This window comes from Oryzias latipes, chromosome 18 (genome assembly GCF_053564925.1).
Source record: "Oryzias latipes strain Hd-rR chromosome 18, Olatipes_Hd-rR_3.1".
Classification (NCBI taxonomy): domain Eukaryota; kingdom Metazoa; phylum Chordata; class Actinopteri; order Beloniformes; family Adrianichthyidae; genus Oryzias; species Oryzias latipes.
The window spans coordinates 1,781,005-1,793,177 of record NC_136254.1 but is presented as its reverse complement, the minus strand read 5'-3'; the positions used below and the strand labels follow the sequence as shown (position 1 = coordinate 1,793,177).

Here is a 12,173-nt window from a genome sequence, read left to right as displayed (position 1 = left end):
TTGTGGTCCGGTGGTACATCCTATGCAGGGGTTTTTCCTCCCATGAGGATCTGTCCTCCAGCACTGTATCCTCTGCTCTCCATTGCCTGAGACATTCACTGAGCACACTGTCAGTTGGGGAACTTGATGTACTCATGCATCTTGGTTGTTTCATCATGGATAGTGGCTTCTACGCTCACTAGTCCTCGGCTTCCTTCCATGCAGCTACCATACAGTATCAGGTTGGTGGATTTAGGATGGAACCCTCCATGCATGGTGAGGAGCTTTCGTGTTTTAACATCCGTGGTCTGTATCTCTTCCTTTGGCCATCTTATTATTCCTGCAGGGTATCTGATAACTGGCAGTGCGTAGCTGTTTATTGCCCGGGTCTTATTTTTGCCATTGAGCTGGCTTCTCAGGACTTGCCTTACCCATTGGAGGTATTTAGCTTTTGCAGATTTCCTTGTTGCCTGCTCCAGGTTGCCATTTGCCTGCGGAATTCCAAGGTACTTGTAACTGTCCTCAATGTCTGCCATTGTTCCTTCTGGGAGTGAGACCCCTCTTGTGTGGACTACCTTGCCTCGATTTGTCACCATCCGGCTACATTTCTCGAGCCCGAATGACATCCCAATGTCAGTACTGTAGATCCTGGTGGTGTGGATCAGGGAGTCAATGTCACGCTCGCTCTTAGCATATAGCTTGATGTCATCCATGTAGAGGAGGTGACTGATGTTGGCCCCATGTCGGTATCCATAGCCAGTCTTGTTTTTTTTTTTTTTGCTGAGGGGGTTCAGACCTATGCAGAACAACAGTGGGGACAGAGTATCACCTTGGTATATCCCACATTTGATGGACACTTGTGCAAGTGGCTTTCCATTGGCTTCAAGGGTGGTTTTCCACAGCTTTATTGAGTTTCCTATGAAGGCTCTTATAGTCCTGTTGATGTTGTACAGTTCCAAGCATTCAATGATCCACGTGTGTGGCATTGAGTCATTGTCAATCCAGGCTGTGCACAGGTTGGTGTGTCGTGACCTGCAGTCTTGAGCGACTGTTCTGTCAAACAGGAGTTGGTGTTTGGCTCCTCTGGAGTCTCTACCAATGGCCTTCTGTGTGTTGCTGAAGTATTGATCCATGTACCTATTTATCTTGGTTGAAATGATGCCAGACATGAGCTTCCATGTTGTGGAAAGACAGGTTATTGGCCAGTAGTTGGATGGGACTGCAACCTTTGAGGGATTCTTCTGGATCAGGATCGTTTGCCCTTCCGTTAGCCTTTCAGGGTGAGTCCCATCTCTTAGCAGCTGGTTCATTTGTGCTGCCAGGTGATCATGGAGTGCGGTGAGCTTCTTAGCCAGTAGGCATGTGTCTTGTCAGGGCCCGGTGCTGTCCAATTCTTCATACCTGAGACTCTTTCTTGGATGTCTGCTACTGTGATGGTTACTGGATTCTGTTCAGGGAGGTTCCTATGCTCTTTTCTCAGAGAAACCAGCCCCTGGGCATTGCTTTTATGTGCTGTCTCTTTCTCCAATATACTTTTCCAGTACTGGTCAGTAGATCATTTCAGGATGTTTCAGGGTTGTTCAGTAGTTCCTCCTCACAGGATGAACACATGGACCTAAAAAGTGAGGCAGGGACGGGCAAGACAAACTGTTTCCGTTTTAAGTTGGGAAATCACTTTCTGGAGCTTTGTGGCATCAATCAAGGTAAAACGTCTAGTGTTCTCACAAGCCAGGTAGAATACAGTGGATTGAACTTTTAGTGGTCGTTGAGAGATTAGATCTAAAATTATTTATCTTATCAGTGAAGTGGACTGCAAACTCCTCACATTTTTTACTGCTGAGAATAGAACATGGACTAGAAGAGATTGGATTGATTAGCCAGTCAATGGATGGCTCGGTTGGCTGCGAGTAGGTCTGGACCTGGAAGAAATTGGTTCAATTCCTAGTGGGGCGTGGTGAGCTTCATCCAGTATGGGTCCTTGGGCAAGACACTTCACACTTTTCCCTAACAATGTATTCTCAAGGGGGCCCAAGTTTGGGTCTCCCAACAGCTCCCTGAGCCCACAGCATCAAGAACTGACATTAAAATCTTTTCTTACTCACCTCAGAACTGTCTCTCCTTCAGGGTTTCAGCATCTGTGTCTGTTTTGTCTCTCTAGCCATTACACAGGGTTGTGTCAGGAAGGGGATCCGGTGTAAAAATGTCTACCAAACCACCTGTGCTAATCAGTGCCAGCGTATTTGCTGTGGCGTCCTCAGACGGGACATGTTGAAAGGTGAACAGCATTCCTGTTTTGTATGATGGATAGAGTTGTTGTATTGTCTCAGGACATTTGGTGATGACTTGTTAATTTTGTTTTTTGCCATTTTTGTTCTGCACTACTCGAGTTTCTTTTAAGTTTCTTGTTTTCTGCAGTTATCAATGGACAAGGTGCTTATTTAATTATTAACCTTTTGGATGGATAAATCTACAGATGAACTTGTTGGTTGTGTTCCAGATGTGAGGTGAAGTTTGCAGCAGACGAGTTGTCTGTGTCTGTTTGAGAGGTTTGATTCCTCAGCTTTTTTAACCTATCTTAGATGACCCCCCCCTTCCATTGAGGTGTTCTCCCTACCATGACAAAGGTGGATAAAGGTGGATAGATTTCATGTAATCCATGGACACCAGTGAAGATCACAAATCATTGAAGAAAAAAGGTTCAGAGCTCTGTCTAGTGGGTCTAGATGACCCAACTCCCAATGTTAAAGTGCCTAGGATAGCACAAGGGTTAAAAGCTGTAAAAATGAGACCCAGCAGCACCTTCACTGCCTTGACTTCCTTTGTCGTTGCAATGAGACACATTGTAATTATAGCTCACACACAGGAAGAAATCATCTGTTAATTCAAATTCAACTGAACTGGACTGGAGTATCCTGGAATTAAACCATCAACCCGGCAGGAAGGAGACAACCACTCTTCCTTCTAAGATGGAGCTCTTTGAAAGTATTTGAATGAGTTCTGGTAAATCAAAGACTTTAGATCTTAACACTAGAAGGATTCTGTGAGGACATTGGGTTGGAAAAACAGAACTGCTTCCTTTTCTTCTTTGGAGCTTTTTTCTTGCTAGTTGCATCATTGCCATCTGCTGGAAACACTGACGCCTCATCTCTTCTATTGGACATTTCAATTAGTTCCATTATCATCCAGTAAACATCCAGGCTTTCCTTCCCCTATTCAACCAAATCTTCCATCCATTTTCACTTTTCCATATGGTTTAATGAGGTATTTTTCTCTGTGAAATAAGGATATATCTCTGTGATACTGCAAAAGTACTTCAGTGTACTTTTTGATGTAAATTTGAGATTTTTGTTCCCTATTTTCTACTCATCTGTATTTATTGTTTCATTTCTCTCATGTCCACCTTTTCTCCAACTTTCTTTGGTTTGGATCTTCAGTCTTGATCAATTCCTGGGCTTTGTTAGGACGGCCTCGTTTGTACAGGTATCTGTGTTTATTTGGGCTCCTTCATGACATCAGACCTGAGATAACTGGACGCTGACTTTGACCTGAGAGCAGCAACATGAATATAATATAGGTTGATTTGTAACTACTAACAACTGTCTGTTAGGAGTGTGTGTGGTTTTCTGTGTGTGTGTGTGTTGGGGGGGGGGGGGGGGGGGGGGGGGGTGATAGACTGACCTTTACTCTGCAGTAGCTTGGATAGGCTCCAGCATCCCCATGATGGAGCAGGAACAGAAGATAGTTAGATGGAAGTATTTATTGCTAGTTGTTGTGAGTTTGTTAATAAAGATATGTCCTTTTCAAAAAGATATTATCCAACAATGAAAACCCTTGCTCCTCTTCTTAGAAGCTGGGTACCTCACAGAGATGGTAAAGGGCGTATACTTATATAGCGCTTTCTACCTTCTTTCAAAGGGCCAAAGCCCTTTACAGTCACAGTCCCATTCACCCATGCACACACACATTCACACACTGGCGGCGGATCCGCTGCTGAACACTGGCGCCAACCTCCCACCAGAGGCAAGGTGGGGTTCAGGGTCTTGCCCAAGGACACTTCGACACATGGGCATGCAAGGCGGGAATTGAACCTGCAATCTTACAATCATGGGTCGACTGCCCTACCGCTGCACCACAGCCGCCCCAGAGATGGACCCTGGGTATCTCACAAATCCATTTGATGCATTTCTTTTCTTTTCCCCAAGGTCTTTCTGATTGCTGTTGTTTTGGCTTCCTGTTGTCATGATCCAGTCAGTAAGAGAGCTTCATGAAGGAAAATCTTGGCTTTAGTTTAGTTTCTTCAGCAGCAATCTGACTCATCATCAATCAAGCAAACAGATTTCCTAAAATTCCGAGTGTTTCAAACATGAAGCTGTGTGAAGAACAACACGTCTTGTCCTTTTTGTAGCAGCTGACAGTTGTCTTCAGGTGTTTTTCAGCAGCGTCTCTGCAGCGTCAAAGAGCAGCACAGCAGCAACAGTCTGAACTACAGAAGAAACTCTGAGAATTGATTTTAGTTCCTAGAATATTCACAGGATGTGGTCAGAAATGTTTGACAATTTGATGTTTGTTCTGTAAAAAAACATTAGAATTTATTAGTAGAATGACTAGAATGATTCTGTTTTTACATGGAACTGATCAAACAGTTTAACGTTCTGTATGATTTCTGTTCTTGTTGAAACTTAAAGCTTTTGCTTTCATTTTCAGTTTAGTTTGTAATAGAAATGCCTTTTCTTCTGGAAAAACTGTTGCATCATGGTCCTTCAGTGCATCTGTTATGTTTAAAGGATGAAATAAATGTAGAAATCTGACCCACCTGCTGATGACACATTTCTCAGGTTCTTTGGTTCCTATCCTGATCTAACAACCATCTTCTCTAAAGTTCTCCTCTTCCTCATCTGCAGCACCTCTGTCATGATGGCGGTAACAAACAGGAAGAGAAGAAAGAAGCTGTTTGGCTGAACTCACAGTGAAACCATCTGATTGGAGGATCAGAGTCAAACCGATTTCTGAGAAAGTGTAAATCTCACAGTCTGTGTGTCTGAGAGGAGAAATGGCGCAGAAAAGACCAGATCTGGATGAAGAAAGCTTCTGCTGTTCCATCTGTCTGGATCTGCTGAAGGATCCGGTGACTATTCCCTGTGGACACAGCTACTGCATGAAGTGTCTTCAAGGATTGTGGGATGCAGAGGAGAAAGTCCCCAGCTGTCCTCAGTGCAGGAAGACCTTCACACCGAGGCCTGTTCTGGTGATAAATGTCATGTTAGCAGCTTTAGTGGAGCAGCTGAAGAAGACCGGACTCCAAGCTGCTCCTGCTGGTCTCTGCTATGCTGGACCTGAAGATGTGGTCTGTGACGTCTGCACTGGAAGAAAACTGAAAGCCATCAAGTCCTGCTTGAGCTGCCTGGCCTCTTACTGTGAGGAACACCTTCAGCCTCATTTGAAAGCAGCTGCATTGAAGAAACACAAGCTGGTGGAACCCTCCAAGAAGCTGCAGGAGAACATCTGCTCCCGTCATGATGAGGTGATGAAGATGTTCTGTCGCACTGATCAGAAGAGCATCTGTTATCTCTGCTCTGTGGAAGAACACAGAGGCCACGACACAGTCTCAGCTGCAGCAGAAAGGACTGAGAAGCAGAGAGAGCTGGAGGAGAGTCAGCAACAAATCCAGCAGAGAATCCAGGACAGAGAGAAAGAGGTGAAGCTGCTCCAACGGGAGGTGGAGGCCATCAATCACTCTGCTGATCAAAGCGTGGAGGACAGTGAGAAGATCTTCACTCAGATGATCCGTCTCCTCCAGAAAAGAAGCCGTGATGTGGAGCAGCAGATCAGATCCCAGCAGCAAACTGAAGTGAGGCGAGTCAAAGGTCTTCAGGAGGAGCTGGAGCAGGACATGGCTGAGCTGAAGAGGAGAGACGCTGAGCTGAAGCAGCTCTGGCTCACAGAGGATCACAGCCACTTTCTGCTCAACTACCCCTCACTGCCCCCACTCAGTGAGTCCACCCCCTCAGCCAGCATCCATGTCCGTCCTCTGACATACTTTGAGGATGTGACAGCAGCTGTGTCAGAGCTCAGAGACAAACTGCAGGACATTCTGAGAGAGGAATGGACAAACATCTCACTGACCGTCTCTCATGTGGACGTTTTACTGTCAGAACCAGAACCAGAACCAAAGAGCAGAGCTGACTTCCTCAGATATTCACGTCAAATCACACTGGATCCAAACACAGCACACAGACATCTGTTACTGTCAGAGGAGAACAGAAAGGTGACAGCGATGGAAGAACCTCAGTCTGATTCTGATCATCCAGACAGATTTACTGATTGGTTTCAGGTTCTGAGTAGAGAGAGTCTGACTGGACGTTGTTACTGGGAGGTGGAGAGGAGAGGAGAATATGTCAAAGTAGCAGTCGCATACAAGAACATCAGCAGATCTGGAAGTGAAAGTGGATTTGGTTTAAATGATAAGTCTTGGTCATTATATTGTCAGCCAGACTTGTTCTCATTTGTCCACAACAGCATAGAAACCTCCATCTCAGCTCGTGTTCCCTCCAGAGTAGGAGTGTACCTGGATCACAGAGCAGGTGTTCTGTCCTTCTACAGCGTCTCTGAAAGCATGACTCTCCTCCACAGAGTCCAGACCACTTTCACTCAGCCGCTCCATGCTGGACTGTTGGTGTGTTTAGGATCCACAGCAGAGTTGTGTAAAGTGAAGTAGTTCCTTAAAGAAGTGAAATGTTTGTTTTCAGTGATTTCTCTGCTTTGGATCATCTACAACTAAACGTTTGAACTGTTCAGATTCTGTGGAGTCATGTTTGGAGTCAGAAATGGAGAGAAATGAAAATCTCTAGAATGTGGATTGGAGACATTTTGGAACATGAATGTCAAACTTTTGGGAGTCCAATCTGTTTTCTTGTGGTTTCTTTGAACTTTGGGATTCCAATGTTTTTGTGTTGTTGTCATGGAGACTGAAGGAAGCTGCAACACAAATGGAATCAGTGAGGTCACCATCCCAGACTTTCTCTGGTTTGTTCTCCACAGAAACACCAAGAGAAGAAGCTGAAGGAGAAGATTGTGTTTGTGGAAAGAAGAACATTTACAACTTTGTGTTCTTTCTGCTTCATTTGACAACCTTGGATTGAAGATTTGTGTTTTCATGTCTCTGTTTCTGAGAGCAAAACTTGAAAAGGTTGTTAAGATAAGATAGAATAGGAAATTCAGTTGTCACAGCAGTCAAAACCAGTGGCGCCTCCAGAAATGTTTTACTTCCGCCCCAAAGGCTCTGAGTGTTCGAACGCGGGAGTGAACCCCAAAGGAAGACCAGCCTCACCGTCTTATCCGTGTTCTGCATTCAGCGGCTCGTCTTTTGATGTCTGCACACTCAAAGGCAGCAGGGAGGGGAGGGGAGGGGGTGTGGGCCGGTTTAGGTGATCAGAGCTACTTGCCACCTGCTGGCTGTACATTTGGGATCAAATGCACAACTGATGCTACCACAGTTTGTAGTGGCTAGTGGGGTGACCGTGGCGTGGCCACTGGGGTGGCCAGGTGTCGGCCAGGGGTGGCCACCCCCTGCTGGCACCACTGGTCAAAACAAGAAATATAGCTGTTAGAAAAAACAAAGTAGCATTGACTACGAATAAAATTGTAATATTAGAAACTGGGAGTAAAAGTACACATCATCAATAACAAGATAAATTGTTAAAAAACAGCAGCAGTTTCAGCAGTCCTAGACCGTGTTGTTGTATAGTCTGACTGTTGGGACAAAGGACCTCAGGTATGGTTTCTTTTTGCACTGGGGGTGCAGCAGTCTTCGGCTGAACGAGCTACTCATGGTCGTCACCGTCACATACAGAGGGTGGGAGTCCACGCCAGAGACTACAGGAACTGCAACTTGGTTTGTGAGGTGATAATGGATGGTGGTAATCTTTGAAACAAAGAATGACATTAGAGCATTGCAAAAGTCAGGGTGAAAAGAGATGATTACAAAGAAAGTCAGGGGTTTTTGTTGTGTTGGAGAGAAGTGAGTAAAGAGTCCTAGAGCTGTGTCTGTTTGAATGAATCAGGCCAGAGTAATCGGAAGTTTTAGCAGAAGCTTTGGAATCTTTGTAGAGGATAATTTGGTTTTTGTACATGTCCTTAAGAATTTTCCAGTTTTATTTTGAAGTCTTTCCAGTTGTCTGCCTTTGGCTTTGAGCTGACGTAGTGAAGGTGTGAACCAAGGTGCAGAGCGGGTGAAGGAAACAAATCTTGTTCTGAGGGGTGCATGAGTGTTTAGAAGTGAATGCAAGTTATTGTTATAATGTAAAACCAGGTCTTCAGATGTGGCATCAGGATTTAATCTGGGAAGGTTGTTGATGTTAGCTGAAAAACTAGCAGTATTGATGTCTTGTATCTTACCGAATGATATGATGCTTGGAAGGTTGAGTTTGGATCATGTGAGCAGGAGATTAAAGGTGATGAGTTTATGGTCAGTGAACGGGAGTGAGTGAGGTTTGCAATCAGATGGAGCAAGTTCAGAGCAGCACACTAAGTCCAGAGTGTGTCCTTTGTAGTGAGTGGGAAAATTAATAAATTGCTGCAATCAAAGGCTTCTCATCATCTAAACATGATGAGAAGTCTTTGGCGAGAGGATTATTACAATTGTCCATGTGGAAATTAAAATCACCAAGAGTAATAATGTTCTGAGATCGCTAAGTGAAATGGGTCAGGAGATGCAAAAAGTCGTTCAGAAAATCCTTGTTGTATTTGGATGGACGGTAGACCGTAGATACTATGGTGGGGGCGGGTCCAGGAAGAAGTGACGCGGTGTATTCAAATGAGCAGACACAGGACGGACTTTCCAGGACTCACGGTGAATCATCAAGACACCACCACCTCGTGCACGTGTGCGCGGCTCACTGGTGAACACAAATCAAATCAAACTTTATTTATAAAGCACTTTTCATATAAAAATATAACACAGTGCTTTACATTAAAACACAACAAAGTATAAAAACAAGCATGATGATTAAAGAATAAATAAATAAAACTAAATAAATAAATAGGGCCCCCCTCCCCGTACCTAGCCCCCCACTCCTTTCACACCTCCCACCCCCTAACTGATGGGAAAAGACAGTGAGATAGGCTGAGCACAAAAACAAGATGCTGGAAACGCTGATAGTTGGAACCTCCCCCCCTGTGAACAGCCGCATAGACAGCCAAATGCAGCATCACAGGCGGGGACCGCTCCACCACAGCTAAGCAGTGATGCAGGTCCCCATCTAGAGCCGCAGTGGCTGAACAGCAGCCGACCCAGAGGGAGAGGTTCCAGCTGAGGAAGCACCGGAAATAAAATGAATAAAAATGAGAATAAAAAAGTAAACATATTGATAAAAACAATAAAACATTCAAATGAGGTCAACTAAAATAATGTGTTAAAGATCTAGTTCAAGTTCATAAAAGAAGATAAAATGGATAAGCATTTTAGATATAAAGCTATGGATGGCAGAAAACTTCTTGCAGCTCAACCAGGACAAAACTGAAGTTTTGATCATCGGTTCTGAAGACAAGAGAGAGATGATTTTACCCAAACTTAGGAATTTTAAATCTTCTCAGTGTGTGAGAAACCTGGGCGTTCTTTTTGACTCTGAGCTGAATTTTATTCCCCACATCAGAAACGTTGTGAAAACAGGATTTTACCATCTTAAGAACATTGCCAGAGTCGCCCGTTCCTCTCTCTTGCCAGCACAGAGGTGCTAATGCATGCTTTTATTTTTAGTCGTTTAGATTATTTTTCTCTCTGGTTTACCCAAAAAGTCAATCTCAAATCTACAACTATTGCAGAACTCAGCGGCACGAGTTCTGACGAGGACCAGAGGGCGGGAACACATTACACCGGTTTTAAAATCGCTGCATTGGCTCCCTGTGCGTTTCAGGATTGATTTTAAAATTATTTTAATGGTTTATAAATGTTTTTATGGTCTTGGGCCTTCTTGTTTACATGATATTATTTTAAAATACGAACCCTCGCGGACCCTGAGGTCCTTTGGCACTGGCCTCTTAGTTGTCCCTAAGGTGAGGACCAAGACACACGGTGAGGCTTCGTTCTGCCATTATGGTCCTCGCCTGTGGAACGGCCTGCCGGAGAACCTCAGGGCCGCAGAGACTGTAGAGGTTTTTAAGAAGAGGCTCAAGACCCACCTTTTTAGTCTGGCTTTTACATGACTTTGATCATTCCTTATGTCTTTTATTATTCATCTATTTATTAATTAATGTATTTATTTACGTATTTATTTATTTATTTATTTGTAAGGACTATTATTATCTCTGTTTTTAATATGCTATTCTTTTTATTGTTATTTTACCAATGATACTTAGGTTATGTTTTAATCACTGACGTATTTTATTTTTTAATTACTAACATTCTTATTTTATTTTTTATCTTTTTCTCTTTTTATTGTTGTTATTTTATTTTTTAATTACTAACATTCTTATTTTATTTTTTATCTTTTTCTCTTTTTATTGTTGTTATTTTATGATCATTTTTATTCTGGTGAGGTAGGGGTCCCTTCTTTGTGTGATTGTCCTTTGTTTTCCGTTTTTAACAACTTTAATTTTTTATGACTGTTTTATCTGTTTTTATGTTAAGTTATGTTTTTATGTTCCTTTGTGTTTTTAACCAAAATTAAAGTCGCTATATAAATAAATAAAGTTTGAGTTTGAGTTTAAATAAATAAACACATATAAATAACTAACTGAACAAATAAATAAATAAACAACTAAATAAAAGTAGTAAGAAATTAGCTAAAAGCCAGGTTAAAAATATGGTCTGGAGCCTTTTCTTAAAAGCATTAATGCTCTCTGCGGCTCTCAGGTCCTCCGGCAGACTGTTCCATAAACGGGGACCATAGTGCTGAAATACAGCCTCTCCATAGGTTTTAGTTTTTACAGTTGGAATGGTTCACAGACCAGAGCCAGAGAATCTCAGGGTCCGCGAGGGTTCATACTTTACTAAAAGATCTGATAGATAAGAAGGCGCAAGACCATTAAGACATTTAAAAACAGTTAAAAGTATCTTAAAATCAATCCTGAAGCATATGGGGAGCCAATGCAGGGATTTTAAAATTGGGGTGATGTGAGCTCGCCTCCTGGTCTTTGTAAGAACTCGTGCAGCAGAATTTTGGAGAAGCTGAAGGTTCCTAATGTTGGTTTGCAGTGGTCTGCAAAGTCCTCACACAATGAGGCGGAGGCTGGCATTGTGTTTTTGTTCGCATTTGAGTTTATTATAGATTCATTTGTGGTGAAAAGGACTCTTTGACATGGTGCCTCTGCCAGCTGCTCTCCCCCTCCCCTGCCTGCTCTGCTCCGGACGCGACCAGCTGTCTCCACTTACCCTCATCACCACCATGGCCTCTTAAGGAGTTCCTGGACCTCCACTCGACGCCAGTTCGTTTTCCTCCCACGGTGCTTAGTCTGACTTGCTCAAGTTCTTGTCCTGTTTACCAAGCTTCATGTTACTAATTGCCCCTATCGTCTCTGACTCAGGAATAATCTACTCTGGATCTCACCTGGTCGCTGTCCCCTGGTTCCACGCTGTCCCTCGTCTGGAATCCTGCTGCTGCTCTCCTCCAGCCAGCTGCTGCGCCCCTGTTGGAAAGAAGCCTAAGACTCACCTTTCTATATAAAGACTTCTTAACTCACCTTATTGTCCTAGTCTCCTTCTGGGTTACAGCATCTGGGTCACTCTGAACTTTTGACAAACCATGACAGAACAAACTGGCCAAACTCCTGACCCAGCTGACCCGGAAGGGCTCCAACATGCCTTATCCATACAAGAAAATCTTCTTACTCATCAAGCGGAGGCCATCACTCTCCTGTCCTCGGCTCAGTGGGATCTTTTTCGTCGCCTCGACAGCATCACGCAATTCCTCAGTGCATCTACTAGCCAACATGCTAATTCCGCAGCCGCTGCTCAAGATCCCGATTCCGTCAACAAAGCCACTTCCGTTTCCGCCGACATCCCAGAAAATGTCCGCCTTCAGCCGGAACCTTTCTACGGCAATGTTGATGCCTTTGGAGGGTTCCTACTACAGTGCCGACTCATTTTCCAGCAGGCTCCAAGGTATTACCATTCCGACCACAGCAAAATCTCATTGATTGTTAACTCTCTCCGCAGTAAGGCGCTACAATGGGCCCAAGCTTTTCTAGTCTCGCATCCT

At 43.8% G+C, this 12,173-nt stretch overlaps 1 protein-coding gene across 1 annotated transcript; it reads left to right on the top strand.

Moving 5' to 3' along the window:
* The first annotated feature begins 4,999 nt into the window (after positions 1-4,999).
* Positions 5,000-7,601, top strand: LOC144987274 (tripartite motif-containing protein 16-like). Its single transcript, XM_078936593.1, has one exon. It carries the CDS (start codon positions 5,030-5,032, stop codon positions 6,692-6,694), a length of 1,665 nt encoding a protein of 554 aa, XP_078792719.1. The 5' UTR covers positions 5,000-5,029; the 3' UTR covers positions 6,695-7,601.
* Positions 7,602-12,173: the final 4,572 nt, after the last annotated feature.

Coding starts and splice junctions, on each gene's coding strand:
- LOC144987274 (XM_078936593.1), top strand. CDS start 5,030: ATGGCGCAGAAAAGACCAGATCTGGATGAAGAAAGCTTCTGCTGTTCC.